General features: G+C 40.5%; 1 protein-coding gene and 1 long non-coding RNA gene across 2 annotated transcripts in view; both read left to right on the top strand.

The window, feature by feature from the left end:
- The first annotated feature begins 7,521 nt into the window (after positions 1–7,521).
- The window catches only part of AGPAT5 (1-acylglycerol-3-phosphate O-acyltransferase 5), a 156,504-nt gene continuing 136,868 nt past the window's right edge, over positions 7,522–27,157 (top strand). The window contains exon 1 of the mRNA XM_081940548.1: positions 7,522–8,168. Within this exon, the coding sequence (XP_081796674.1) occupies positions 7,950–8,168 (219 nt within the window). The 5' untranslated portion in view covers positions 7,522–7,949. The remainder of the gene's footprint in view (positions 8,169–27,157) is intronic.
- LOC309385820 lies at positions 18,952–23,391 on the top strand. The gene is made up of 5 exons (XR_014174292.1): positions 18,952–19,484; positions 20,214–20,306; positions 20,930–21,020; positions 21,646–21,893; positions 22,593–23,391. It is a non-coding gene; the product is annotated as an uncharacterized lncRNA (long non-coding RNA).

The raw sequence follows: 27,157 nt of genomic DNA on the forward strand, positions 1-27,157 counted from the left end.
TGCCTTCACCCATATATAATAATAATAATAATAATAATAATTTTATTTGATTAGCCGCACCCCTCTCCCGAAGGACTCGGGGCGGCGTACAATCAAGCAGATAAAAATACACATAAGACAAACATATATACAAAAACAGAGACATATACATATGTGCATGGAGGAGGATGGACTTAAGTGAAAGACAGTTAAAAAACACAATTTAAAATCCCCTAATAAAATTACCAAATTAAAAACCCATCAGGAGCGTTACTAAGTTATGGTCGAGCCAGGCCAGCTATTTGGAAAAGGTGGGTCTTGAGCTTGACACGGAAGGAGCGGAGGTCAGTAGTAGTCCTAATATCCGGGGGGAGGTCATTCCACAGGGCTGGGCCCGCCACAGAGAAGGCTCTGCTCCTAGGCGCCGCCCCATGGCACTGTCTGGTAGACGGCACCTGGAGAAGTCCCTCTCTGTGCGAGCGGATGGGTCGTAGGGATGTATGGGGCAGAATACGATCCCGCAGGTAACTAGGTCCTGAGCCATGGAGCGCTTTAAAGATCGTAATCAAAACCTTGAAACGCACTCGATAGACCACAGGGAGCCAGTGCAGCTCGCGCAGGAGAGGTGTCACATGGGAGTACTTGGTACTCCCCATAATCACCCGCGCGGCCGCATTCTGGACCAACTGCAGTCTCCGAGTGCATTTCAAGGGGAGCCCCATGTAGAGAGCGTTACAGTAGTCCAGGCGAGACGTCACCAGCGCATGGGTGACTGTGTGTAAGGCGTCCCGGTCCAATAGGGGGCGCAATTGGCGCACCAGGCGAACCTGGTGGAACGCCCCCCTTGCCACGGCTGTCACATGTTCATCCATGGACAGCCTGGCATCCAGGAGGACGCCCAAATTGCGCGCCCGCTCCACGGGGGCAAGTTGAATGCCCCCAATGGCCAGAGATGGAATTATCTGGTTGAACCGGGGGGGCCGGAACCCACAGCCACTCCGTCTTGGAAGGGTTGAGCCTGAGTCGGTTGTCATCCATCCAAATATATTTAGGATGTAATTGACTTCATCCATATATATTTTATACCATGGATTTGGTTTATTTAGTTGTTTTCTTGTCCACTTTCTAAGGTTAAAAAAAAGCCTAGCAAGCAAATTATTTAAAAAAAAACAAAATAATAACACACTGCAAGAACATTCAATACATACTGTAAATACAAAGCAGTACAAAATAGGCGATGTTATTTTCAGGCAATATTATTTTTAAAGTAACCACATTGTTGTACTATTCATACAATTATTTATATTATGGGCATTAGACATTTTTGATGCCAGGGGTTTTATTCAGTCTTTGGATGCATTCCAAAATAATAATGTAGAGTCTTGCCAAAAACGCTGGAGGGGCCAGGATGAAAACTTGTAATTAAAACAACATTAAATACATTTTATATGTTGATTCCATTTAATTATTTCTCTTTTCTCTCATAGATGCTGGGAACTTGGGAAGTACCCTGAGGATTTAGGGGACAATGTGCCCAGATGGTACATTTCTGACCAATAATAGTTTCTTGTTAAAGCATCAACATGACTGCTGTTGTTCAGTCTCTAAGTTGTGTCCAATTCTTTGTGACTCCATGGACCATAGCATGCAAAGCTCCACTGAGCATTGTCTCCCAGAGTGCGTCCAAATCCATGTTCATTGGGTCAATGACACTATCTCATCCTCTGTCATTCCCTTCTCTTTTCGTCTTCTGTCTTTCCCAACATCAGGGTCTTTTCCAATGAATCCTCTCTTCTCATTTGGTGGCCAAAGTATTTGAGCTTCAGCTTCAAGTATCTGTCCTTCCAAAAAAAACAATCAGGGTTAATTCCCTCTAGGATTAATTGATTTGATCTCCTGGCAGTCCAAGGGATTCTCAAGAGTCTTTTCCAATGGCTCAATTAAAAAGCAAATGATTAACCATGGGCACTGGTTAATGCTTGGAATGAGAGATAGGGCAGTATGGCCAATCATGTACTAACTCCATTGGTTTGCACCAGTTTACTATTTGCGTATTTACCCTTCTTCTAAGAAGCTCAAAATAGTATTCTTTCTATCCCATTTTATGCTCACAGCCACACCATGAAGTAAATTGCACTGTAAATACAGTAATGCCTGGGCAAGATCAACTTTCTACTTACTTTTTATTTATTTATTTATTTATTTATTAGATTTTTATCCTGCTTTTATTACTTTTGTAAATAACACAAAGTGATGAACATATCCAATACTCCTTCCTCCTCTTCTACGTAATAATCCTGTGTGATGGATTGGACTGAGAGTGGCTGGTCCAAAGTCACTCACCCAGCTTGCATGTCTAAGGATAAACTAACATTCTCAGCCTCCTGGTTTCTCACCACTAGCCTAGACAAACTTCAGATGAGTTTCACTCTGTTCTCTTCTGGGATTATAATACATTCAGAAGTTACCGTTCTCTTCTGCTGAAATACTGAAATGACCCAGGCAACTATCCTTGTTTTCTTACCTGTCTATAGCTTGAATCCTAAAAAAGAGAGTTGTTCAAGGGAACGGCCATGAAATGAGAAATTGCAGCAGCTCGGGAGGGATTGGAACACTCAAAGAGCAGCTCCCACATGACAGCTGTAGTTTAAAGGTCATGTGACAAAAGTCCACGCTGTTCCCATAGTTTCTCCACTAGCAGGACTCCCTGGAATCAGGTACTGTATATAAATGAATATCCCCCCAAGTAGATGATACATGGCTAGCATATCCATAGTGCCCTTCCCCAAGTCCGGAATCAACAGACTTCCTACTTCTGAAATCGGGTCTTTTTACATGTGCGACATTGACACTTATTGTATGAAATGATGTATATTACAAAATGTTATTCTTTCATTTCATAGAGTTTATTATTCTTCAAACATAAAGGTTATAAATTTTAAACGACTGATAAAAGTGCAGTACGTCTGTGGCAACTTGTTTTCAACTGGAAAAAAAAATCACTATAAATAGGCAGATAATGTCTGGGATTTCCACAGCCTAAATGTTGCTATAAATAGTAGTTGAAATTTTCCCACTTCATGCTTTTAGAAAGAACATTCTCCACTTCCTTTCATATAATACTCTTGGGAGTTACATGAGAGCAATATTACTAAAATCTATATTAGGCGAGTAACAAAAATGTATGGCTAAATTCATACAGAATTCATTGGACAAGATTTAGGGCATTCAGTCACACATTGAAACTCACTGCACATTCTAACTCAATTACTTTGGTTATTTGGAATATAATTTCACTGTCTAACTTCTTACTCTGTTTATGAATTTCATAGATAGAAAAACATGGAAATCTTTTTGAGGACGTTTACAAGCAGAATACTAATTGAAATACTAAAAATAGCTCTTCACAAAATATAAATTATAATCTTCCTGAGGAACTGATTGGAATTAAACAAGAAATAAATTTCAGTTGCACCACTGAAATAATAATAGAATATTTTCCCTAACATAATATATTTCTTTTATCTCTCTCCCCCTCCCCCCCCCTGATTTATTAAGGAAGCTTTCCTTGGTCTCATGTGTTCCAGATGTGTTGGGATTACAGTTCTCAATAATTCCCCAGGGCAGCACTTTTGCCATATTGGCTGAAGACTTCTGGGAATTGCAGACTTAATTGGAAACCTCTAGAGCCTGAACAAGGCTGCTTTAGCTAGAATAATGTTTTATCCAAAATGCTTCGTCCTTGACTTCCAAAGATTTATTTGATGAGGGGAAAATTACATATACCTGTAGATCTAAGTAGACTTTTTAGCTATTTTTTGCTGCAATTTTTGTCCCAGATGCCAATAAAGTTAAACAGTTAGTTTATTCCCCATTTCTCCTTTTGTCCTACTTTCCAATTGTCTATGACTTCTGTTCCCTGTTCAGATATCTGGTGACTCTACTTAAAGCAGAAATGAGGAATTGTTTCCGGTCAGAAATAGCGAATCTATATCCTGCAGAAAATGGGAGACATTGCTGCTGAAGAAATCTCTCCAGAGAAGGAATGGTCATTTCACAAGTCTAGCATAATGTAAACAATATAGCACATCTGGACTACAAAAATCCAGATTCTTCAGTAGAAAAGCATTGTAGACCTGTGGACTTCAACTCCCAGAATTTCTGGTTGGAGTTACACAGGTCGTAAAGGCCAATGGTTGCTCACCTCTGCATTACAGTATTTTGTATATCTTTTCTGATAGCCATCAATAATTTTGTAGCTCAGATTGCATAAGGCTACATAAAGAAAAACTATTTTCACACGACCACCAAATACCAATGTACAAATTATAGTCTAGAGAACAAGATTTACCCAGAATAGTACAGATGTTTTAGAAATTGGTTTAATTAAAGGTTTGTTTGTTTGCTATTTGCCAAATAGATTTATATCCTTTCATTCAGGTGCTAGGGGGGGTGTATGTAGAGCTTAAATATTACCATCATCACATCAAAATGTATTTGATAGTAGACTGGTAAGTATTGCAAATCCTTTAGAACAGGTGCAACATGTGTGCAGTAAGGCATCCCATTCAATACTATACTATAAGTACCGTAGTCCTCTGTGTACAAACATAATTTAATTCTGAAATACAGTCATAAAACTTTGCAGTTAAGGAGTCAACATTTTCAGCATTTTTTTGGCAGTAATTAAGCAAACATTGTGGTAATTAATAAAAAAAGATTAAACTGCAACTTGAATTATATGAATGGGATGGTGCTTGTTGGATACAAATCATTGTATCATATTCCTGTTCCTTGCTTTTCTTGCTTTCCATGTATTGGCAGTAAAAAGTATACGTAAAATGCTCTCTATATCAATATGGTTTCAGCTGATGTAGAGCTTCACAATTATAATCTAAACTGCACAGTTACAATATTCTGAATAGATTCTCCATTTTATATTTTGTCCCTCCAAAGGTCAAAGCAATTGAAATGTTTACCTAGAGGCAAGAGGGAAGGCACAATTTTATTCATTATATTAGTAGATAATTGTTATATGGAGATTTAACTTTAATTTCTTTATAGCGATTTCTTTATGATGGCGAACTTATGGTACGTGTTTCGGAAGTGGCACACAGAGTCATCTCTCCGGGCACACAAGCCGTCGCCTGTTGCTCTTCTGGGTTCCAGCGCACCAGCCAGCTGGTCTTCATGCATGCAGAAGTGCTGGAAATAGGAAGAGCACCTCTTCCGGTTTCCGATGCATGCATGCGCATTGGCCACCTGGTCTTCCGGTTTCTGGCGCGCCTGTGCCAGAAGATAATCTTCCCAGTGCACATGCATGCCGACCAGCTGGTCTTCATGCATGCATGCATGCCAAAAACTGGAAAGCCAGGTGTCTGGTGCGCACACACACTCCCATTTCAGTACTTGGTGCCAAAAAGGTTCACCGACACTGCTTTATAGCTATAAAGTAATTTCGTTCCCCCAAATCTAATGTTACATGTATGTTACCAGGTTCGACTGATGGTCTCCTTGTATTTTAAAGAACTGTTTGTGTCTCAGTGTTTGGTTGAAAGTGATTTGAAATCACTTTCAACCAAACATTGAGGCACAAATAGTTTTTCAGAATAAAAGGAGACCCAATGAATTTTAAATAAAAGCAAACATTACTGGTTACAATGTGTATCTATTTGCTTTTTCACATACGTGCGCACATTCATCCACACTTACTGTACAAAGACAACTTAGAGGTCGTGGGCTTCAGGACCCCTTTTACCCCCCTAAGTTCTGGTTGGTGAGACTTGGGGAAGGGTTTCTCATGGGCTCAGGCCCAGCTTCTTTTATCTGATTCAGGTGAGGTTTTTTTTCTTTGTTTCCTTAAAGATTTGATTCCTCCTTAACTACTTTCACTGAGGGAACTTTACCAGTTTTTGTCCATCCTGCTTACATGTATGCTTCATGGCCTATCAGATTAAGTCTAATTTCAATTGCAGATTCTGCATATTGTGGAGGATGAGAATTTACATAAGACAGTTGCAGTAAGGCAATTAAAGCTGCACCCACATCACATCTTAAAAAGGAAATCAATATACTTTCAAATATATAGCTGTTGTGTCACTCACGGTCCACTTGGTTCTGGAAATTTTAGCTTGTATAGATGCCACACTGTTCCTTATGGCAGATGGGATCACTGTGGGGACTATCACAGCTTGAACAATTTATACAACTGGTTTTCAGCAGTGTCGAAGCCAAAATGTTCAAGGGAAAAATGTAACTGGCATTTCCTGAGATTTTTCTTCCATGGATAGTTTATTATTCATCACATTTTTATATCCTGTCTTTCCTTTCCATGAAGGACCGTAAGCGATGTAGTTGACATTTTCTCAGCATTAGCCTCATAACCTTGTAACATGGATTAGATTGAAATATACCCCAAATATTAGGTCATCTAGCCTAGTTTTATTTATTTTTTCCCCTCAATGCCAATGGCTCTCTTACTCTTTCCTTTTGCTGCACTTGAGCCATGGTTAGCTCAGAATGCCAGGGCTAGGAATTCCCGTTGCTAAGGAAGTTGGTTGTTAGGTGAGTCAAGTCCAATTTTATGGGGTTTTTTTTTTTTGCCATGGTTGTTAAGCAAATTCATTAAGTGAATTTGACTTTCCCCATTGACTGCTTGTCCCAAGCTGGCTGGGAAGGTTGCAAATGATAATCACTTAACTCTGGGATGCAGCAACTGTCCTAAATATACGCCAGCTGCCAAGCATCTGAATTTTAATCATATGACCGTGGGGATGCTATGACGGTCCTAAGTGTGAGAAACAATTGTTAAGTCACATTTTTTTCTGCAACTCTGTAACTTGGAACAGCCACTAAACAAAGAAGTTGAGGACAACCTGTATATCATAGTGAAATCCCCCTAACTGTTGTTCTTTAGCTTCTTTTATTTTATTTATTTATTTGGTTTATCAAACATGTACAAGATAACAAGTATAAACATGGACATGAACAAAGGAAATAAGTACAAATAAATGAGGACAGGGACAGTAGGCACAATGGTGCACTTATGCACGTCCCTTACAGACCTCTTAGGAATGGGGTGGTAGTAGACAGTTTAAGGTTAAAGTTATGGGGATTTGAAGATGTAACAACAGAGTCAGGTAGAGCATTCCAGGCATTGCCCACTCTGTTGCTGAAGTCGTGTTTTCTGCAATCAAGTTTGGAGCGGTTTACATTGAGTTTGTATCTATTGTTTGCCAATGCAGTCCTACATAATAATAAACACTATACAGTATAATAAAATATAATAAATATATGTTTATTATATAATAATAAACAATAGTCCAATCTATTGTTTACCAATGCAGTCCCTCCTTTTGCTTTACTCTACTCTAAAAGTCCACTTTACTCTCTCCTTTCACCTAACTTTAGTGGCTACTCCGTAAGCCACTACAGGGAACTCCGAGTCGCCGATCTCCGAACTTGGCGCTCAGCCTCCTGCCTGTCGAAGATCGAGGAGCAGCGCCGCCACTCAGCCAGCCGGCCGCAGCCCCTCCGTCCCGGCCCCGCCAACTATTCGCGCCTTTGCAAAACGACGAGCCCTCCCTTCGGGAGATGAGTAAAGACAAAGGCGGAGAAAGCGGCTTCTAGGCCGGCCGACTCCTGAAATCTTTTCGGAAATCTCCCGACGACCGAAGCGGAGCTAGGTTTGTAGCCGACGCCGGGCGTGAGAAAAGGTGAGCGCCTCAGCCAAGGGGGGCGATGGCGGCGACGGTTGCCTGAGGGGCCGCCTCCCCACCCGCCCCTGCTGCTTTCACCTCAACTGCGGAGGGCCGGGCCCTCTTCCTCCTCCTCCTCTCCCTCGGCAGTAGCCGGAGCCCACGGTCATGAAAAGGAGCGGAGGCGCTTGAGCGCAGCGGCGACCGGCCAAGGGAGCAGCAGAAGCCGAATCGCGCCCCGGGCCAAGAGCGGCGGGCGGAGGAGAGAAGAAGATGCTGCTGTCGGTGCTGCTGCACACTTACTCCGTGCGCTACGTGCTGCCCACCGCCGTGATGATTGGCACCGCGCCCACCTACATCCTGGCCTGGGGGGCCTGGCGGCTGCTCTCGGCCCTACTGCCCGCCCGCCTCTACCACCAGGTGGACGACCGGCTCTACACCATCTACCAGAGCATGGTGCTCTTCTTCTTCGAGAACTACGCCGGCGTGCAGGTGAGGGAGGGCGGCTCGCGGGCTGTGCTGGGGCTGGGAGACTTCGTTCTCCCACTCGGCCCTCCAAGCCCGCCCCGTCCCACCCAGAGAGGCCGGGAGGCAAATGAAGATAGATGCCCCTGCAGGCTTCCCAGCCCCCCCCCCCCGTCCCAGCAAAGGAGCCCGCAGGGGAAGCTTTTGGGGGGGGTCTGGTTGAGGGGCTGTAGGAAGAGGAAGAGTCCACCTACTCAGTTCAAAGTCAGCACCATTGCAAATATTGACAGGCGGAAGAAAGCAAGCATTGGCCTCCCTTGTCAGGGTCCTTTCCTACACCAAGGATAGCAATAACACTTAGCAATAGCACTTATATACCACTTTATCGTGCTTTACAGCCCTCTCTAAGCTATTTACAGAATCAGCCTATTGCCCCCAACAATCTGGGTCCTCATTTTACCCACATCGGAAGGATGGAAGGCTGAGTCAACCTTGATAGTGAAGTATTGCATCTCATAGGTTGTATTTTATCCATACTCATTTGGAACAGATAAGCTGTGAATTCTTAGAGGGGTAAAGCCCTGTATAAATACAGATAGTCCTCGGCTGACGACCACAATTGAGCCCAACATTTCTGTTGTTAAGTGAGTTTGGCCCCATTTTACGACCTTTCTTGCCATAGTTATTAAGTGAATCACCACAGTTAAGTTAGTAACATGTTTGTTAAGTGAATTTGGCCATTTTTGCGAGGTCTGCAGAGTGCAAAAACTTTTTTTTAATTTGCCTCTTCAAAATCCTGGTGCGTCTTATACTCCGGTGGGTCTTATACTCCGAAAAATACGGTATATACTTTTGGGCTATATAAAGAAGAAACAAAAGTTAACACTTGATTTTAAATTTATTTCTATATAATTAAGATAACAAAATATTTTTTCTCCTTTCCTAGGTAATTCTGTATGGTGATTTGCCTAAAAGTAAGGAGAATGTTGTATATATATAAAATTATCAAGTAAAGGTTTGGTCATTGCTGGTTTCTCTATAAGACATTTTATGTAACATTAATAATTATAATGCTGCCTGATATGCTACATAGCATGGGAAGATCTAATAAAATAATAATATAGGATCCACACTGGGTCGGTCATTAGGTCTCAGTGACCAACCCAGATTAGATCCTGCAACATTATCCAGTGGTGAAATTCAAATTATTTTTACTACTGGTTCTGTGGGTGTGGCTTGGTGGGCATGGCAGGGAAAGGATACTGCAAAATCCCCATTCTCACCCCACTCCTTTTTACTTTACTTTACTTTTATTTGCGCTTATAGACCGCCCCCTCTCCCAAAAAGGGATTCGGGGCGGGAGAAGGATATTGCAAAATCTCCATTCCCAGCTCACTCTGGGGCCAGCCAGAGGTGGTGTTTGGTGTTTGCCAGTTCTCTGAACTAATCAAAATTTCCACTACTGGTTCTCCAGAACCTGTCAGAACCTGCTGAATTTCACCCCTGATATATTCGCCTTCATTTATAAAATAATAATTATAAACATATATGGGGTGAAGTAGAACTATAGGTAATCTTCACTTAATGACCATGGTTAGTTGTTGAGAGTCTTGGTTATCCAGCAAAGTGGTCAATAAGCAAGGTACCCACAACTGTTTCACTGAACAGCTGCAATCCCAGCACTCCCCACTGTGCCTTTACAGGAGCTCATACGTCCTTAAGTGAATTGAGCCCCTCTCCATGCCTGTGTAGTATCTAATATATAAAAATACTATAGCTCAAAAAAAGGACCCATATAAAACAAGTACATAATAAATTACAAAAATTAAAGGCGGGGAAGGGTCTTCAAGATGCTAACCAATCCCAAGTTTACAAGCCCCGTGTGAATTGACAAACTCTTTCAAAAGGCCAGGAGAGTGGGGGCTTGTCTCACTTTGGGTGGGGGGGGAGGATATTTCAAAGGGCAGAGACAGCAGAGAATGTTCTTTTTCTGGACTCTACAAGACAAAATTCTTTAATCGATGGGGTCCATTACAGTGGTGGGTTCACGATCCCATTCCAACTGGTACGGTTGGAACGGGCCCGCAGTTGCCCACATGCATGCGTGCAGCGCGCGCTTGCATTGTAGCTGCCAGCAATCCTTCCACAAGCCTCCGCGACACTCCAGCTGCTCATCGGAGCATTGCGCAGCCGTTGTATGCACCGTGCGCGGAAGCACCGAAGGCTTTAAAGGAGCACAGGCAGATGGGCCTTCTGGAGCACCGTACAGGAACGGTACCTAGTGCTCCAGGCAGGCTCTAGTACTCCCGTACCAGGCGTACTGCCTGCAACCCACCACTGGTCCGTTACATACCTTCTCTGCCTGATTGAGAGGAATGGGCTGATGTAATGGGTATAAGACTGTTCCGGAGATAACCTGGCCCCATGTCATGTGGTGCTTTAAAGATCGTAACCAACAATGTGAACCTTGGATCTGAAAGCAAACCGGCACCCAATGCAGCTGACACAACAGAGGTGTTGCATGTGCCATCTTTAGGGCACCCAAACTTTTGTGAAATGTTTTTGATGCCCATCTCGTATCCAATGACTCTGGGTGGCAAATTGTTTTCATGGCCGCATTTTGTCCCAGCTGAATCTTCCTGATTCTAGTGGCACAGTGGTTAGAATGCAGTCCACACTCTCAGCCACTCCATCTTACCACGGTTCAAGGTGAAGTCTGTTGCTCCCCACCCAGATCCCTAAAACCCAGGGGTGGGCTTCAACTATTTTAGCAAGGGGTTCTCTGCCCAGTTGCTGGGTGGACATGGCCATGGTGGGTATGGCCTAGTTGGCCTCCTGCACCACAGCGAGGATGTCAGTAAGTTTTTGGCCTCTCCAGGTTCCAGAGGCTTTCCTTGAGCCTCTAGGAGGGCGAGAATGGCCTCCCCAGGATCTGGAGGCAAGAAATGGGCCCATTTCTGGCCTTCCTGAACTTCTACTAGACCTGTTTTCCACCCTCCCCGAGCCTCCGTGCATACCCTGCACATATCTGCATCCAAAACGGGCCACGTGGGGACTCCTGGGAGGGGAGGGGTGGGCGGGGCCAGCCAGGAGTGAGATTTGGGGGTTCCGAACTGCACAGAATCTTAGCTAGAGGTTCCACAAAGCCCTGCGAACCCCCAGTAGCCCACCCCTGCTAAAACCTCAAGGTATGGCAAAAGAATGTCCACATCAGCTTTTTCCCTAGAACTGGAAAACAAAAACCTGCATCTCCAAGTTAGCTGAGTAGAAACTTGTGCAAGAAAATGGAGAGTGCTGGGTCTGTGCAAGCTTTCGCTGTCCTTTCAACTCCCTGTAGAGTCCAGCTAGGACTTACAGGCTAGCACAAGGTTTCTCAACCGTGGCCATTTGCAAATAGATGGACTTAAACTCCCAGAAATCACTTGTGGTCATAAGTCAAAGACTACGTGTACAATGGGTTACCATTGTGAAATATGAATTAGGTTAATTGGAACGAGTGCAAATGAATTTTAAACGAACAGATTGGAAATAATAGCTGTGGAATACTATTGAACTACTTCTGAACCAGAAAATTCTTCCACATGGAACTTTTTGTATCACCGATTAGCTACTTTTTGTGAACCAACCTTACATACTCTTTTTGTAATCTATTCAAGGTAGCTAAATAATTTGATGTCTTGATATTTTAATTTTTTTAAATGCCCTCTTTCTAATTCAGCTTTTAAAAGCACATTTTGTAAAACAACAATCTGTATCTACTTTGTTCTATAGTATTATATTGAAATGAGTTGGCAGTCTTGGCTTTAGTGAAGTGGATTAAATAGCAGATTAATAAATGGTATTCAGTTAAAATTATTTTATTGACAGTTGAGGAGTAAGTGGAGAACAGAAAGTAAAAAGAGAAGGAATGTGATTGTGGAAAAGTTATTTTACTTTGTATTTGAAAAGTTCAGTCTTTAACTTCATCAGTATTTGTTTTTCATGAAAAAGAATTGCCATTGCATATACCAAGGATGTATTATGTTTCTAAATATTTGTGTTCTTGGTTTCCAGTTGATTGGATTATAACAGATATTTGACCATCAGGCAAAATGCTCTTCAATGTATTTTGAAAGACGGATTAAAATGGCTTCTTTTGTATAGGTGGTATTTTTCTCAGGTAATTATTTCTGCAAATTTATTTGCTTTTTTATATAGCTGCCCATCTCACAGAAAACTTTGTAGTAATGTAAAGTAGCTAGAATTACTGCTTATTTTTGATACAATTGATTCTGCAAATATTTGGAAGTAAATTCGTCAATTTCAGTAAAATACCATCTCCAGTAAAGGACCTGGGATCTTATCTTGCTGAGGCATAGGGCATAAGAACTATAAATAAATATATCTTAGTAATAAATTACCATTGCATATTTTGAAAGAAAATAAATAGAATATTATTTTATTTCTCAAATTAATTGATTTTTATTTTATGCTCCAAAAGATATGTATGCTTGGTTTTCAATCTGATTTAGTGCTCGTCCCAATCATAAACAGAGCTTATTCCATTTTCTACTCCACCCTCCCCTTGTTAACTGAAACTTAGCTTAATGTGAATGTTTTTGCCATAATAAATGCTACAATACTTTCATTGTGCTGCAAGATTATCTTGGTTAATGCCCTGAAAAATGCTAAATATTTCAATCCTAATTAGATTTACTTTGATTTAGAAAGTAAACTACATAGCATTCATTATAGCCAGGCAAATTCGTATCATCAGCTTAAATAGCCACTAAACCAAACACATTTTAGGGTTCCTGTGTAAGATATCTATCAATGTTAAGATCTATTTCATTAATGTCAATAAAGCAAAATAGAGTTGTCTTACAGAAGAATGAACCAAAACAGTTGAACACATGCTGGATATGTTAAATATGACAATATAATTGATAATTTATAACACAATTTTGCTTGACACTTCAGAAAACGTCAATTGGTGATGCGCAAGGGAACATCTCATTTTGAAATTCTTGTAAACATTTGGAGAAGAATTAAAGGGTATATTCTACATTTGTGCCTCCTAATTTTATCCATAGCTTGCTTCCATCATTAAACCAAGATCCATGCTAAAAAAGCAGTGCCAATACAGATTTAAGTTTTGCTATAACGTACTTGCTAATCTCAAATATTAACAGTGGTCAAATGTTAAAAAATAGTTGAAAACCCAGCTTTGTTTTTAGTAGAATATGATCCCAGTTTATTTAATGGTATATAATTTAGTAGCAATATTAATAAGGATAAATAATCTGTAATTTTAGGGGTTTGTGATCCCCTTTCTTGGGAAGAATCAAATGATTATTCTCATATTAGATCTCTATCACTATAAACAACCATTTTTCATACAGCATGAATTGTTTACTTACATATATTCTTACATTTTTTTTGTTTTCAACATAAACTTGATGCAGATTTCATTCCAGTAAATTCTCAAGGTTCCATTAGATAGAGTGATTGAAATTTATAAACATACATTTAGCAGACTACAATTGCAGTGGTTAAATTAATGAAAACCCTTTTATGTGGAGATAATCTAGCAATGTTCTTCTATTATTTTTATGCAGTTTCCCTATTGTAATTCTGTTAAATGCATCATGGCTGTTTGTTTATTTATTGTGTGTACACACACAATTTTGAGCTATTGACTCGATTAGTCATTATAAATAGGGCTTCCCTTGTCCTAAAGCAGTGATGGCGAGCCTATGGCACGCGTGCCACAAGTGGCACGCGGAGCCATTTCTAAGGGCACGCAAGGTGCTGCCCTATCAGCTGAGTTCACCTTTTTAAAAGCTATTTTTCGCCCTCCCCAGGCTCCAGACGCTTTATAGGAGCCTGGGGAGGGCGAAAAGAGCCTCCCCCCCCGGAGGCTTCAGGGACCATCCGGAGGCTTCCCTGAAGCCTTCGGAGCGTTTAAAATGACCCTCCGAGCAACCCGGAAGTCACTTCCGGTTTGCTCGCAGGGTGGTTTTAAGCATTCCGAAGGCTTCAGGGAAGCCTCTGGACAGTCCCTGAAGCCTCCGGAGGGCCTCCGGGGGGGCGGGAGAGGCTCTTTTCGCCCTCCCCAGGCTCCTATAAAGCCTCTGGAGCCTGGGGAGGGTGAAAAAAGCATGTAAAAATGGGGGGTCACGCATTGTGCGCGCATGCACACTGGGGGGTCGTGCGTTGCATTATGGGTGCAGCACGCCCGCACACGACCCCCCTGCGCTCCCCCCACTTCTGGCACGCGAGCCAAAAAAGGTTTGCCATCGCTGTCCTAAAGAGTAAGACTCCATTTTAATATTCACACTAGGTCTATTTTTATAGTCTTCCTTCCTTCCTCCCTCCCTTTTCTCAACAATTATAGGAATAGAATAAAAAATAAAGATTTTTAAAAATTAATAACTATAACACTCCTATAACTCTCTGTCATTCATTTTCAAAATACTGTAGTTTTTAACTCTGCATCCTTTTGGCCAATAAGTGAAGTCACAGTGTCTTTTGCCTTGCCTGTGGATCTTCAAGAGAATTAGCTGCTACATGGAAGATTTCTTGTCTTTTTCACCAGAAGGGGAAACTGGTAGAGAACATCAAACATTGCTGTTTGATCACATCAAAAGTTCTATATAATCCAACATCCTCTTTCATACCTTGACTGACAGCCGATAGTCCACTTGCTGCTGATTGTTACCTGCTTTATATCCTACATGCCTCAAAATGGTAGAAGTCATGTATACTGTAAAATACACGGAAGTGTTTGATTTGGTTTGGTTTTATTGGACTTATATGCTGCCCTTCTCCCAGAGGACTCAGGGCAGCGTACAACATAAAAATACATATGACAAAAGTTAAAAAAGATTAAATAGGAAATCCAATAACCTTCAATTGACAAATTACATCAAATTTAGGATTAAATTAAAATTGACAATTTAAAATTAATAATTTATTTTATTCTATTCAGGCCAGGCCAGCTTGCTGAAAAAGCCAACTCATTCCAAAGGGAAGGCGCTCCCACAGAGAAGGCTCTCCCCCTGAGGGTCGCCAGCCGACACTGCCTGACGGACGGCACCCTGAGGAGGCCAACTCTGTGGGATCATACTGGACGGTGGGAGGCTACCGGTGGCAGTAGGCGATCTCGCAAGTACCCTGGGCTTAAGCCATGGAGCGCTTTAAAGATCATAATTAACACCTTGAATCGCACCCGGAAAACAACCGGCAACCACTGCAGGCCGCTTAAAAGGGGTGTAACATGGGAGCACCTAGGTACCCCCATGACCACCTGCGCGGCCGCATTCAGGACCAGCTGGAGCCTCCGAGTGCTCTTCAAGGGCAGCCCCATGTAGTGAGCATTACAGTAGTCCAGGCAAGAAAGGACAAGGGCATTAGTGACTGTGCACAGGGCATCCCGATTCAGGAAGGGGCGCAACTGGTGTACCAGGCGAACCTGGTAAACCCCCCCCCCCCCCGGGCATGGCCATCAGGTGTTCTTCTAAACTAAGCTGCGTATCCAGGACGACTCCCAGATTGCGGGTCCTCTCTGAGGGGCTAAAATTTCTCCCCCTTTTATCAAAGATGGTACAAGATGCACAAATCGTGATGACGGGAACCACAGCCACTCAGTCTTGGAAGGATTAAGCTTGAACCTGTTCGTCCCCACCCAGATCCGCACAGCCTCCAGGCATCGGAACATCACGTCGAGGGCATCATTGGGGTAGTTTGGGGTACAGATGAAAAGTTGGGTATCATCAGTGTATTGATGATACCATACCCTGAAACCACGGATGATCTCGCCCAGCGGTTTCATATATGTTGAACAGGAGGGATGAGAGGCACCCCACAAATGAGACACCTCGGGTTCGATCTGTGTCCTCCAGTCAACACGAACTGCGATCGATCCAAGAGGTAGGAGGAGAACCACCGCAAAATGGTGCCACTCACTCCCAACCTCCCGAGTCGTCGCAATAGGATACCATGGTCGATGGTATCGAAAGCCGCCAAGAGGTCTAATAAGACCAGGACAGAGGAACAACCCCTGTCCCGGGCCCGCCAGAGATCATCAACCAATGCGACCAATGCCGTCTCCATGCTGTGGAGCCTGAAACCTGACTGAAACGGATCCAGGTAGGCAGCTTCATCCAGGTACTGGGGAAGTTGACGTGCTACTGCACTCTCAACAACCTTCACTACAAAGCGGAGGTTGGAAACCAGACAATAGTTGGCTAAAGAAGCTGGGTCCAGGGAAGGCTTCTTAAGGAGGGGCCTCACCATTGCCTCCTTCAAGATAGTGGGAAAGAACCCCTCTCACAATGAAGCATTGGTAATCGCCTGGAGCCAGCCTCGTGTCACCTCCCGGGGGGCCAAAACTAGCCAGGAGGGACACGGGTACAGCTCACAAGTGGCAGCACTGAGTCTCCCCATAATCCTGTCCACACCCTCACGTGTCACAGGATCAAACTCATCCCAGATAGTCTCCACAAGATTAATCCCCGTCGACTCGCCCGAATCTACCCAGTCAGAGTCCAAGCCTGTCCGAATCTGAGCGGTTTTGTCCTGCAGATACTGGACTAATTCCTCAGCCCAGCCCTGCAAGGGGTCTTCCCTAGTTCCTTGGTTAAGTAAGGAACGGGTCACCCTAAACAGGGCGGCTGGGCAGTGTTTATTTCATACATGATATTATCTGCATTGTTCTTTTTCTTTTCTCTTATATCTGTAGCTACAAAGGAATTTGATGGTTCAGTATTTTTTCCTTATCTATTTAATTTTTCTGAATATTAATATTCTAAACAATCCATTAATACAGTACATGATGAGACAAAACTGTTTTTTTCTTTAAAGCCATGTTGTGCAGGTTTTTTAAAAAAGATATTTTTATGCTGTTTGGAGAACCACAAGTGGAATAATTCAGTGACTGCATTAATAACTCAATGCTGGAAACCGTGCTTGCTGGTATTTAAGAAATAATACCATACTGGCTTATGAGAAATCTGCAATGCCAAATAATATGTATATTTTACTCTCATTTTTATGCCCGAACCCTGTGCCAAATCTGCATAAACACGAAAACACTTCCTCTTCTTCCTGTTGATGCGGTGGTAGTGATGTCACTCGCGCTCAAGTAAAATTTCCCTGTGACAGTTGATTACAGAATTGTGATGGAATGTATATTTCCTACCTCCAATAAACATCCTGTTGTGGAATGTGTGTATGTTCTGAATATGCAAAAACAGAACGTTAGTTCAAGGAGAGCACCCTAGTAAACACATCTGAAGCTTTGGTTTTGATCCACAAAACAGGTCCCTAAATCATTGGCAGAGGAATAAGTAACGTTTAAAAATTAATAAGAGATCTTTAAAAAAGATTCTTTGACACAGTTTCATATTGCTGCTAAAAAATTCTTCCATACAGAGTACAGTAGATGAAGTGATGGTATATATGTATCAAATATAGGGGTGTTTTTTTAAAAAAAAAATACATTATCTGAAGAAAAAATCAGAGCATAAGGGAAACTATACACTTCAGAGGTGGTATTCGCGTTGGTTCAGGCGAACCGGTAGCAGTGGCAGGGAGGCTCCGCCCACCTGCCCAGACGGCATCATGGACCTCTGCGCGTGCGCAGAAGCACCACACGCGAGCAAAACAAGCACGCAAGCGCATTCCCAGTTCCAAACCGGTAGCGAAGATAAGAGGAAACCATTACTGATACCTTTGATTGCTGTTCTAGACAAAAATGCAATCACATGACCACAAAATGCTGCAGCTGGTGCCAAACACCCCAATTGCAATCGTGATATGAGGCGGCACTGTGAGGGTGGTCATAAGTCACTTTTTCAGAGGCCACTGTTACTTTGAATCATTGCACATCATAAATTGAGGATCGCCTGTAGTCTCTTTAAAAGAAATGTATTCCTTTCTGATGCCTCTTTTTCTTTTAAAAGAGCTGTGCAGTGTTTCAGATTACCAGTTCCAGATACAAAAATCAGATTAAATAACCTGGTGACAGTTTGAGTCATTTGGGGTTTTTTAAATTATTATATTCATGCTTTCGTGGCTGAAAAAGTGAGGGTGGGATGGCTAGGAATTCTATGAGCTGAAGACTATATAACTCTGAAATTTCCCTGTTTTACTGATAGCTGGAACGAGACAGGTTTATAGGATTCAACCAAAATAATAATTGACAGCCTTGTTTGTTTGTTTTTGCAAGAGAGGTGGGAAAATGACGTGATGACATTCACATTTCTCATTTGTTTCGGAATTTTATTTGCTTTGCTTATTCTTGCTATTTGGTGTATAAGTTTACACCGGTATGGGGCAGCTAATCTCTTCCAAAATGAGATGCTTTCCACAATGAAGGCAATTTAGTCCAACTGCCATTCAAAGAGTTTGGCTGATACACAAAATAATGTTCCAGTTTTGCTTTGTTTTTGGGAAGGCAGAATGAGCAGAAAAGATTGTGGAGACATTGCTTTAGAAAGCTGCTTCCAAGAAGTGCTTCGGTTAAAGGCTGGTTGAAGCTTTGCCCTAATAGCTTTCTATAACACTAGTAAAGCTGGCATGAGATGTTTGGCTCCTTAGCAACATAATGATAGCAATAGCACTTAGAGTTACTGTATATACTGCTTTACAATGCTCTGTCTAAGCGGTTTACAGGGTCAGCTTATTGCTCCCAACAATCTGGGTCCTCATTTTACCCACCTTGGGAGAATGGGAGGCTGAGTCAACCGTGAGCCTGGTTTGAACTGAGATTTGAACTGCCGAACTGCAGCTAGCAGTCAGCTGAAATAGCCTGAAGTACAGCAACCACTGTGCCACCTCAGCTCATGATAGAATGTGACTGGACAAAACATCTGAGGGACTGTCATAAAAAACAAAACAATCCAAAATAAGAAATAAAGTCTTTTTGACCCCAGCTACTCCTTGTGATAAAAATATTTCTGTTAACTCTTTGTATCCTAATACATCAGTCTTTGCATTAGCTCTTATGCAAAGCAGTATTCATGAAATCCGTATTGTATGCAATATTTTAAATGAAAACAGTTGGTGTTCCTAAAACTCAACAGCTTCTCTCTTTATTCTTCTTGGAGAAACTCTTCCAAAATATTTATTAGAGCATTAAAAATGCTTTAGTGTATATAATCAACAACAGACTTTTTATTTACTTGGACTGAATCTATTATTAAATGGACTTATGTAATAGGACTTTAACTTTCTTGATCTCACCCTCATAAGTGACAACATAGGACAACAAAGTTTGCTATGTGACAACATAGGGTGTGATTTGAAAAATGGCACCCTGCAGGAATAAGGAGTGTACATTCTTTGTCATTTCCATTGATTGTGAGTGAACATTTATTTTAATAATTTGCTGAAACATACATAAGTGATCTAATAGGTGCAGGTACTCCTCGACTTACAACAGTTTTGTGACTGTTCAAAGTTACAACGACATTGAAAAATGTAACTTATGACCATTTTACACATGACCATTGCAGCATCCTGTGGTTAGGTGATTTACATTCAGATGCTTGACAATTGACTCAAATTTATGACAGTTGCAGTGTCCTGGGGTCATGAGCTCCCCTTTTGTGAGCTTCGCACAAGCAAAATCAATGGAGAAGACAGATTCACTTAACAACTGTGTTATTAATTCAACAACTGCACAGATTCACTTAAAAATGTGGCAAGAATAGTAATAAAATGGGGTAAAAATTACTTAACAAATTTCTCACTTAGCAACATAAAATCTGGGCTCACTTGTGTTTGTACATTGAGGACTACCTCTACTTTGTATTCCAAAGAGAAACTCTTGACTTAGATAAATTTTCCTTGATGTATCCATATAGAGTCAACTATCTTTGGGTTAAAATGTACACTTTTTTCTGTTTTCTTATTTTTAATAGAAAAATATTGTAAAATAAAAAGTAATCTTCATGTTCCTATTGTTGCAAAACCAAATTTAAGAGCATAGAAAGCTGCTTACAGCATGTAAAATCCTGCTACATTATTATTTTTATTCTGTTTTATTAATCATTAAGAATTATAAATGTAATCAATTTGTTTATATAGTAGCACAGTGGAATGTACGTGAAATGAAGTGCTATATTTAATGAAAAGAAAATGAGGAACAAGATGAAAATCAAGATGAAAGCAAAAAGTCCAGTAAGCTTCTTTATTTCTTCTTTATACAGTATATATGTCCCCCCCCCCAGTGTATGTGTGTGTGTATGCTTATATTTGGGATATCAGCTTCCACAAACGCAAACTTGAGGAGTCAATTCCCTTTTCAGAATCAAATGCTGCTTTATACTTTTCTTCCATGAAGTCAGGCAGATATTGTAAGCAGTTCTTTTGGTTTGGTTACTGGAAGGATAAACATTTATACTTTTCCAGGAAAATTCGTGGTATTCAGATGCACCCCTGTGTTTGTATAGAAAAATTAGGCTAATACCTCTTAACCAAAATTAAGCAAAATTTATTTAGAGAAAAAGTCTAAATTTAGTTTAAACTAGAGTATACAACTAGCAAATGTTATAGGAGATGGATGATTGGCCCGATATAATAAACTGAGTTTTGCTTTTACTACAGCAATTCTGTCTGAGCTCCATGTTCTTTCACAAATTATATTTGCGAGAACTGAAAAAGAGCACAAAGTAATTGTGTTATGATGCAGGGCTGGAAGAAAAATGAGACGTTTTTTGACTGGAGCAACCTCATTGAGGCTCAGTCTTAAGGCTGAATTGTTTAACTTAGTGAAATTGTACTATATATGTTTAATTCCACAGATATATTTTGTGATTTATCCAGAAGGAGAATTTTACAATCCAGAACTGCCCAAAGTAATTGCATATAGACAGTCATATGCTGAAAAGAAAGGTAATGAAAACTACCAAGAGCTAACAAGCTCAGTGTCTTTAACTGTTGAGCCATCCTGCCCCCTCTAATTCAGTTTACTGAAGGTCAAAGAGATAACAGCCAAAGCATGCAAACCAAAACAGAGTCTCTGACAGACACATGCCTGAACAGTTTACTCTTATGGGAGTGCACAGAATAGCCCAAAATCAGTCCAAGATTCCAAGAGCCAGATTAGAAGAGCACAGGCATAATTCATATGAACTGTCATACAAGAGCCAGAGATTAAATAGTTGTTTCCAATAAAGGGCTATAATTCAAGGCTGCCTCTTAAATCAGGCTGCAGCCAACCGTTGCTAATCAAGACATTTACTCGGTTGACAAGATGCTTCATAGAAGGGCCCTGTTGTTCTCTGTCTACTCATCAGGGTGCTCCAGCTGTGCAAGTGGGGCCTCTTTTTGATCGGCCTTATGTGATTCATGTGGTTTACAAAACCAGTTTCAACTCAATGTAAAAAAAAAATCCAGACTTCAAACATGGATCAGTTTTTAAAGATTGTTAAATAAGTTTGCCTTTAATTTTACAAATAACTTAAATTAATCATGTTATAACTATAACTATAATTGATAATGTTGTTCTGGATTTTAGACTTTCTTTGTAAGAAGAAATCAAAAATTCATATCCATATCGAATCCATATCCATATTGAATGAATTGAACGAAAAGACATTCCAGAAGAACAAATGTTTATGAGAAGGTGGCTTCACAAATGTTTTGAAGCAGGGGTGAAATGCTCTGAAGTCTGCTACTGGTTTGCTTTGCATGCAGATGCACCTCAGTCACTACCACGCAGCACTGAAAAAGAAGGATTAAGAAGTCTTTTCTGAGTCTGTAAAGGTAAGTAAAACAGCGAAGTGGGGGGGACAGCTGTGCCACGCGATTTAGATTCGCTAGAAAGCAGGATTTCCTGCTTTCTAGCGAATATAAATCATGCGGCACAGCTGGTTGTCATACAGCTGATCGTCAGAGCTACCGGTTCGGGTGAACTGGCAGCATTTTTTTACTACCGATTCGGGCAAACATGTAGCATTTCACCTCTGTTTTGAAGTCAAGGACAAGTCAAATTGCAAAAGGCCTGGTGTTATATGTGTAGCATTTGATTTTTTTTTAATTTATTTATTGCTTACATTAAGAAAATTAGTGCTTTCATTAGAATTGCTAACAAAATTGTCTGTGCCTACACAGGACAACTGGCAATATTCCTTCCACGGGTTGTGACTGCTTGAATATTTCAGACAGAGATGCTGCATAGGTGCTAAACTGCTTTGTATAACACCTCTTTTAATGCTTCATACAGCCTTAAAAATAAGAGTGGCCAAATTATACACTGTAGTAAAATTTGTGCTATTTGCAGATGAAGATTAAAAGATTCAGTCCCTAATGCATGAAAGAAAGAATTTGAGGCCAAAAGTTATGATTCTTAGAGGAAAGTATTTGTGATAAATTATCAGAAATAACCAGAGAATTGTATAAAAGCTTCTAACCAAAAGTATGTGATAAATTAATCTCATTTTTAAACTTTTTCCTTGCTCCTAGATTGCTAATAGAATTTTATGATGCAAAAGATTCTAAAGAAATAAGTTCCCTGGGAAAAGTGTTCACTCCAAATTAAGTATCCAGAAAACATTGTCATCTTTATTATTTTTAAGCGGCTTAACTGCCAGCATGCTATTGACAGAGTCTGGAAGGAAACATGGATCTATGTGATCTTACTGGGCTGTCTCTGAGTCAGTATGAAAGTGTATTAAAGTGTAAAAACTCTGCACTTTCATTCAGTGGCTTTTCTCTCCTGCACATAACATCAAATTCTTTCCTAGATTTTATATTAACATTTTAAATAAAGTCTTATTAATTGAATAAGTCCAATTGTAAGTCCATTCTGCCTTATTGATTACAAAAGACTCAAGAGCTGGTTGACTTGAGCTTCTTGCTTTCATCCTCTTGGAATTTCTTCCGTTGCTTTGAATGAAACTAAGTGGTATACTCTACGAGATAACTCCCAAATAGTTTTAAAGCTATTTGCACAAAGTCAGCCAAGCACACCGTGAACTTCCTGCACAGTTAAGTGAGGCTGCAGGGGAATTTAGCAAGAAAGGATTACATTTCTGACAGATTACTTGGCCAGGATTCGGTTTGGTATGATTAGATCTCAGGAGGTATATACTACAGGCCACCCAATCAAGCACAGGAAACACAGGTAGTCCATGACTTATGACCACAGTTGAGGCCAAAATTTATGTTGCTAAGTGAAAAACTTGTTAAATGAGTTTTGCCCCATTTTACAACTTTTCTTGCCACATTTGTTAAGTGAATCACTGCACTTGTTAAGTTAGTAACCCCGTTGTTAAGTGAATCTGGCTTCCCCATTGACTTTGCTCGTCAGAAGGTTGCAAAAGCTGATCACATGACTGTAAATCACACGGAGATGCTGAAATGGGCATAAGTGTGAAAAATGTTCTTAAGTAACTTTTTCAGTGCTGTTGTAACTTCGAACAGTCATTAAATGAACTGTTGTAAGTCAAAGTCTTTGCTACTCAGCTAAGGTATGCAGGACCCACCCACTTGCTGCAGAGTTTGTCTCCCAGTTAGTGCCAGGATAGTTAAAGTCCCCCAGTTACTGCTGCGGTGTTTCCTGCACACCATAGCTAACAGACTACAAAAAAAAATCATCTATTTCTTCTGCTTGATTGGGTGACCTATAGTATACACCTATGGCAATGTCGTTCTTTTTTTCCCTTTTACTCATATGCATTCAAGGAGGCTTTCATTCTTTGTTTTATGCATTTCTGTAGAGGTATACATATAATGCAACTCCACTTCCTCTTTTATTAGATCTGTTTCTTTTGAATAGTTTATATCCTCCCAACAGTACATTTCAGTCATGAGTTTAATCCCACCAAGTTTAGGCAACTATATTATACATTTCCTTGTGTACTAGGATCTAGTTCACCCTGTTTGTTCCTATACTTGGATCATCAGTGTATAGACATTTGAATCCTTTATGGATGTTTGTTTCCTACATCTCCTGTTTTGAGTTCCTTTTCCTTCCCACCATTCTCTATCTGATCGTTTGATTGGTTGTCTTGGACTTTATGCTTGGGATTAGATCCTAAAAATCAGTCACCCTCCCCTTCCAGTTTTAGTTTAAAGCATAAGCAAACACATTCTTCCTGGTTCTTCCCAATATTTTTTACAGATACAGTTCTTTCAGTATAAAGTTTGTTGGGTGCAATCCACTTCATGGATGGTTATCCCAGGGAAGGAACGTTACATATACATCCACGGTGCAGAATAATAATAAAAGGAGATGAGAAAGAATGAATTGTAGTAAGTCAAAGTACTTTTCATTGCTACCAGATGAGGAGCATTCAGAAGATTTTGGAATCATGTTGCAAAGAAATAGAGCTCTTTTTTTTATCCCTGGGAATAGATTTGGAAGGGATCTTAGATATCTTCTTCCTGCTCAAGCAGAAGACCGATGCCATTCCAGGCAAATGGTTGCCCAATCCCTTTTTTAAAAAACTCCACGATTGGAGCCCCCACAACTTCTGAAGGCAAATGAAATATTTTGTCAGGAAATTAAATACTGTAGGTACTTGAGGAACAGGGATTTAAGCATTCAATATGTTCTGCATTCTTTTTCAACCTCAGTAGCTGGATTTGCAGAAGAGCACTGAATTGAGCAGAAACAAATCTCGTAGTTCAGGTCCCAGAAACTAAAATGTTCCTCTAAGGCAGGAGTGTCAAACTTGTGGCCCATGGGTTGGATGCATCACACGCAGGCCACACCCACCCCAGCTCTGCAAAGGGAAAAAAGATCAAAAAAATGTCACCTGGCAGCAAGTGACACCATGAGTTTGACACTTGTGCTCTAAGGCCTTTAGAGCACTCTAATTTTTAAAGTCAGTTAGATGGTTAATTATTTGGTATTTTCTGACCATCTTGGAAGTATCAGTGAGAAATTGCTGAAGAACATAGCTACTTGTTCTTCCAAGCCAGGCATGTTCTTGAGAAAATGAAAACTACTTCAGCTTCAACCACAATAATACAAGTGCACACAACAGATACATACTCAATGTAAACCGCTCCAAACTTGATTGCAGAAAATATGACTTCAGCAACAGAGTGGTCAATGCCTGGAATGCACTATCTGACTTTGTTGTTGCATCTTCAAATCCTTTAACCTTAAACTGTCTACTATTGACCTCTCCCCATTCCTAAGAAGTGTGTAAGGGGCATGATAAGCACACCATTGTGCCTACCTTCCCTATCCTATTGTCTCCATTTATTTGTCCCCATTTCATTCATACTCATGTTTATTCTTATACCTATAACTTTGTAAATGATTGACAAATCAAATAAATAAACTGCAAGAATGAGAAAAAAATGCAAGAACGCTTCAACTTTTTCCTTATTTTGCTCGCCAGCCCCCTTCCTTTTTTACTAAGGTATTTAGATGTTCATAAAACACAAAAAGACACAGAAGCAACTGTTAATTGCTGTAATTTTAGTTGACTTAGAAAAGATTCTGAAGAGGAATAAGAATAGCAATTACATATAATGACTCTCAGTCAACTATAGCTAATGTAACACACTGAAACATTTTCTTTCTTACACATCTGCTTGTGCGCAAATGCACATATGTAATCTACTTTCTGTTGAAAGTTCCCAAATTGGATAAAATAAAGTAAGATGATAAAACCCAAAATCATAAACATTGAAATCGTACAAAATTCTGAAACCATAGAAGATAACCATGACAGGTCTGGAAGCAGAAGCTGGACCACATCTGGAAAACATTGTGCAGAGGAAAACTGGGTTATGTTGCACTAAAGTTGATGGCAAAGAGTACATAGATTTTTTTAAAAAAAAATCCTGGCACTGCACTGGGTCGAACCTTTTGGAAGCCAATTTTATGACATGGGTTGGATTGCAGTGTAATCAAGTAATCAGTTTAATTTTCCCACTAGGAAGAAAAGAATAACTCCATGCAGACATCAATTTAAACACCTTTGGGAACTCTCATTTTATGACCTGCAAATGTGCAATTCTAAGTAAAAGCCAAAAAAATCCTTGTTAACAAGAATACATTAACTTTCCAGTACAGATAGTCCTCGACTTACAACAGTTCATTAAATGGCTATTTGAAGTCGGCACTGAAATGGCACTGAAAAAAGTAAGCTATGACCATTTTTCACACTTAGGACTGTTGCAGTATCCCCATTATCGCTTGATCAAAATTCAGATGGTTGGCAACTGACTCATATTTATGACAATTGAATTGCCCCAAGGTCATGTGATCGCTTTTGCTGACAAGTAAAGTCAATGAGGAAGTGTGATTCACTTAACAACAGTGACAAGAATGGTTGTAAAATGGGGTAAAAGTCACTTAACAAATATCTCACTTAGCAACAGAAATCTGTGGCTCAATTGTGATCATAAGTTGAGTACCCATAGTCTATGAAACCTGAGTTCTAATATTTTCTATGAATGTTGTGGTGTACTCTATGTAATGAGACCTGCATTTGTTTACATTTCAAATGTTTACAAATATTTTTGTTTCAATATCAACCAAACCCCCCCCCTTTTTTTTTTAATCTATAAATTATAACTAACACCAACACATTGTGGCACATTTGATGATTTATTACAGCATTCTTAAACTAAATTTCTTTGGCTAGGACACCAAAAAAGGTGTAAACAAATATCTTTGGAGTGGGCTGGTCCCCCCCTCCTTTGATAGCAAAATATGTGCCCTGAATTGTTCCCAAAAACATTAAGCAATATAAAGTTTGTCTGAGGATGACCTCAACATCTGCTAGAAAGTTGTATGTATAGTCAAATATCCAGGTTACAGAGGTTGCAGCAAGTGTTAACATTCTTGGCTGACCTTACTTTATTGATGTCTTTGGTCTTCGGAGAAGACAGGGCAGTTAAGTATTGACTCTTGCACAATTAAAATAAGAGGGTCAATAAGTTGTTTACAACATGTGGGAATAAGTAATCTGATGCCTGACTGAGTAAGCCCTCAGGGTTATTGAGAGGGAGAGAAAGACTGGGATTCTGGGATGGTTATATTCTGAGATGGTTATATTCAAACT

The sequence above is a fragment of the Natrix helvetica genome, assembly GCF_964273705.1.
Source record: "Natrix helvetica genome assembly, chromosome: 2".
Lineage (NCBI taxonomy): Eukaryota > Metazoa > Chordata > Lepidosauria > Squamata > Natricidae > Natrix > Natrix helvetica.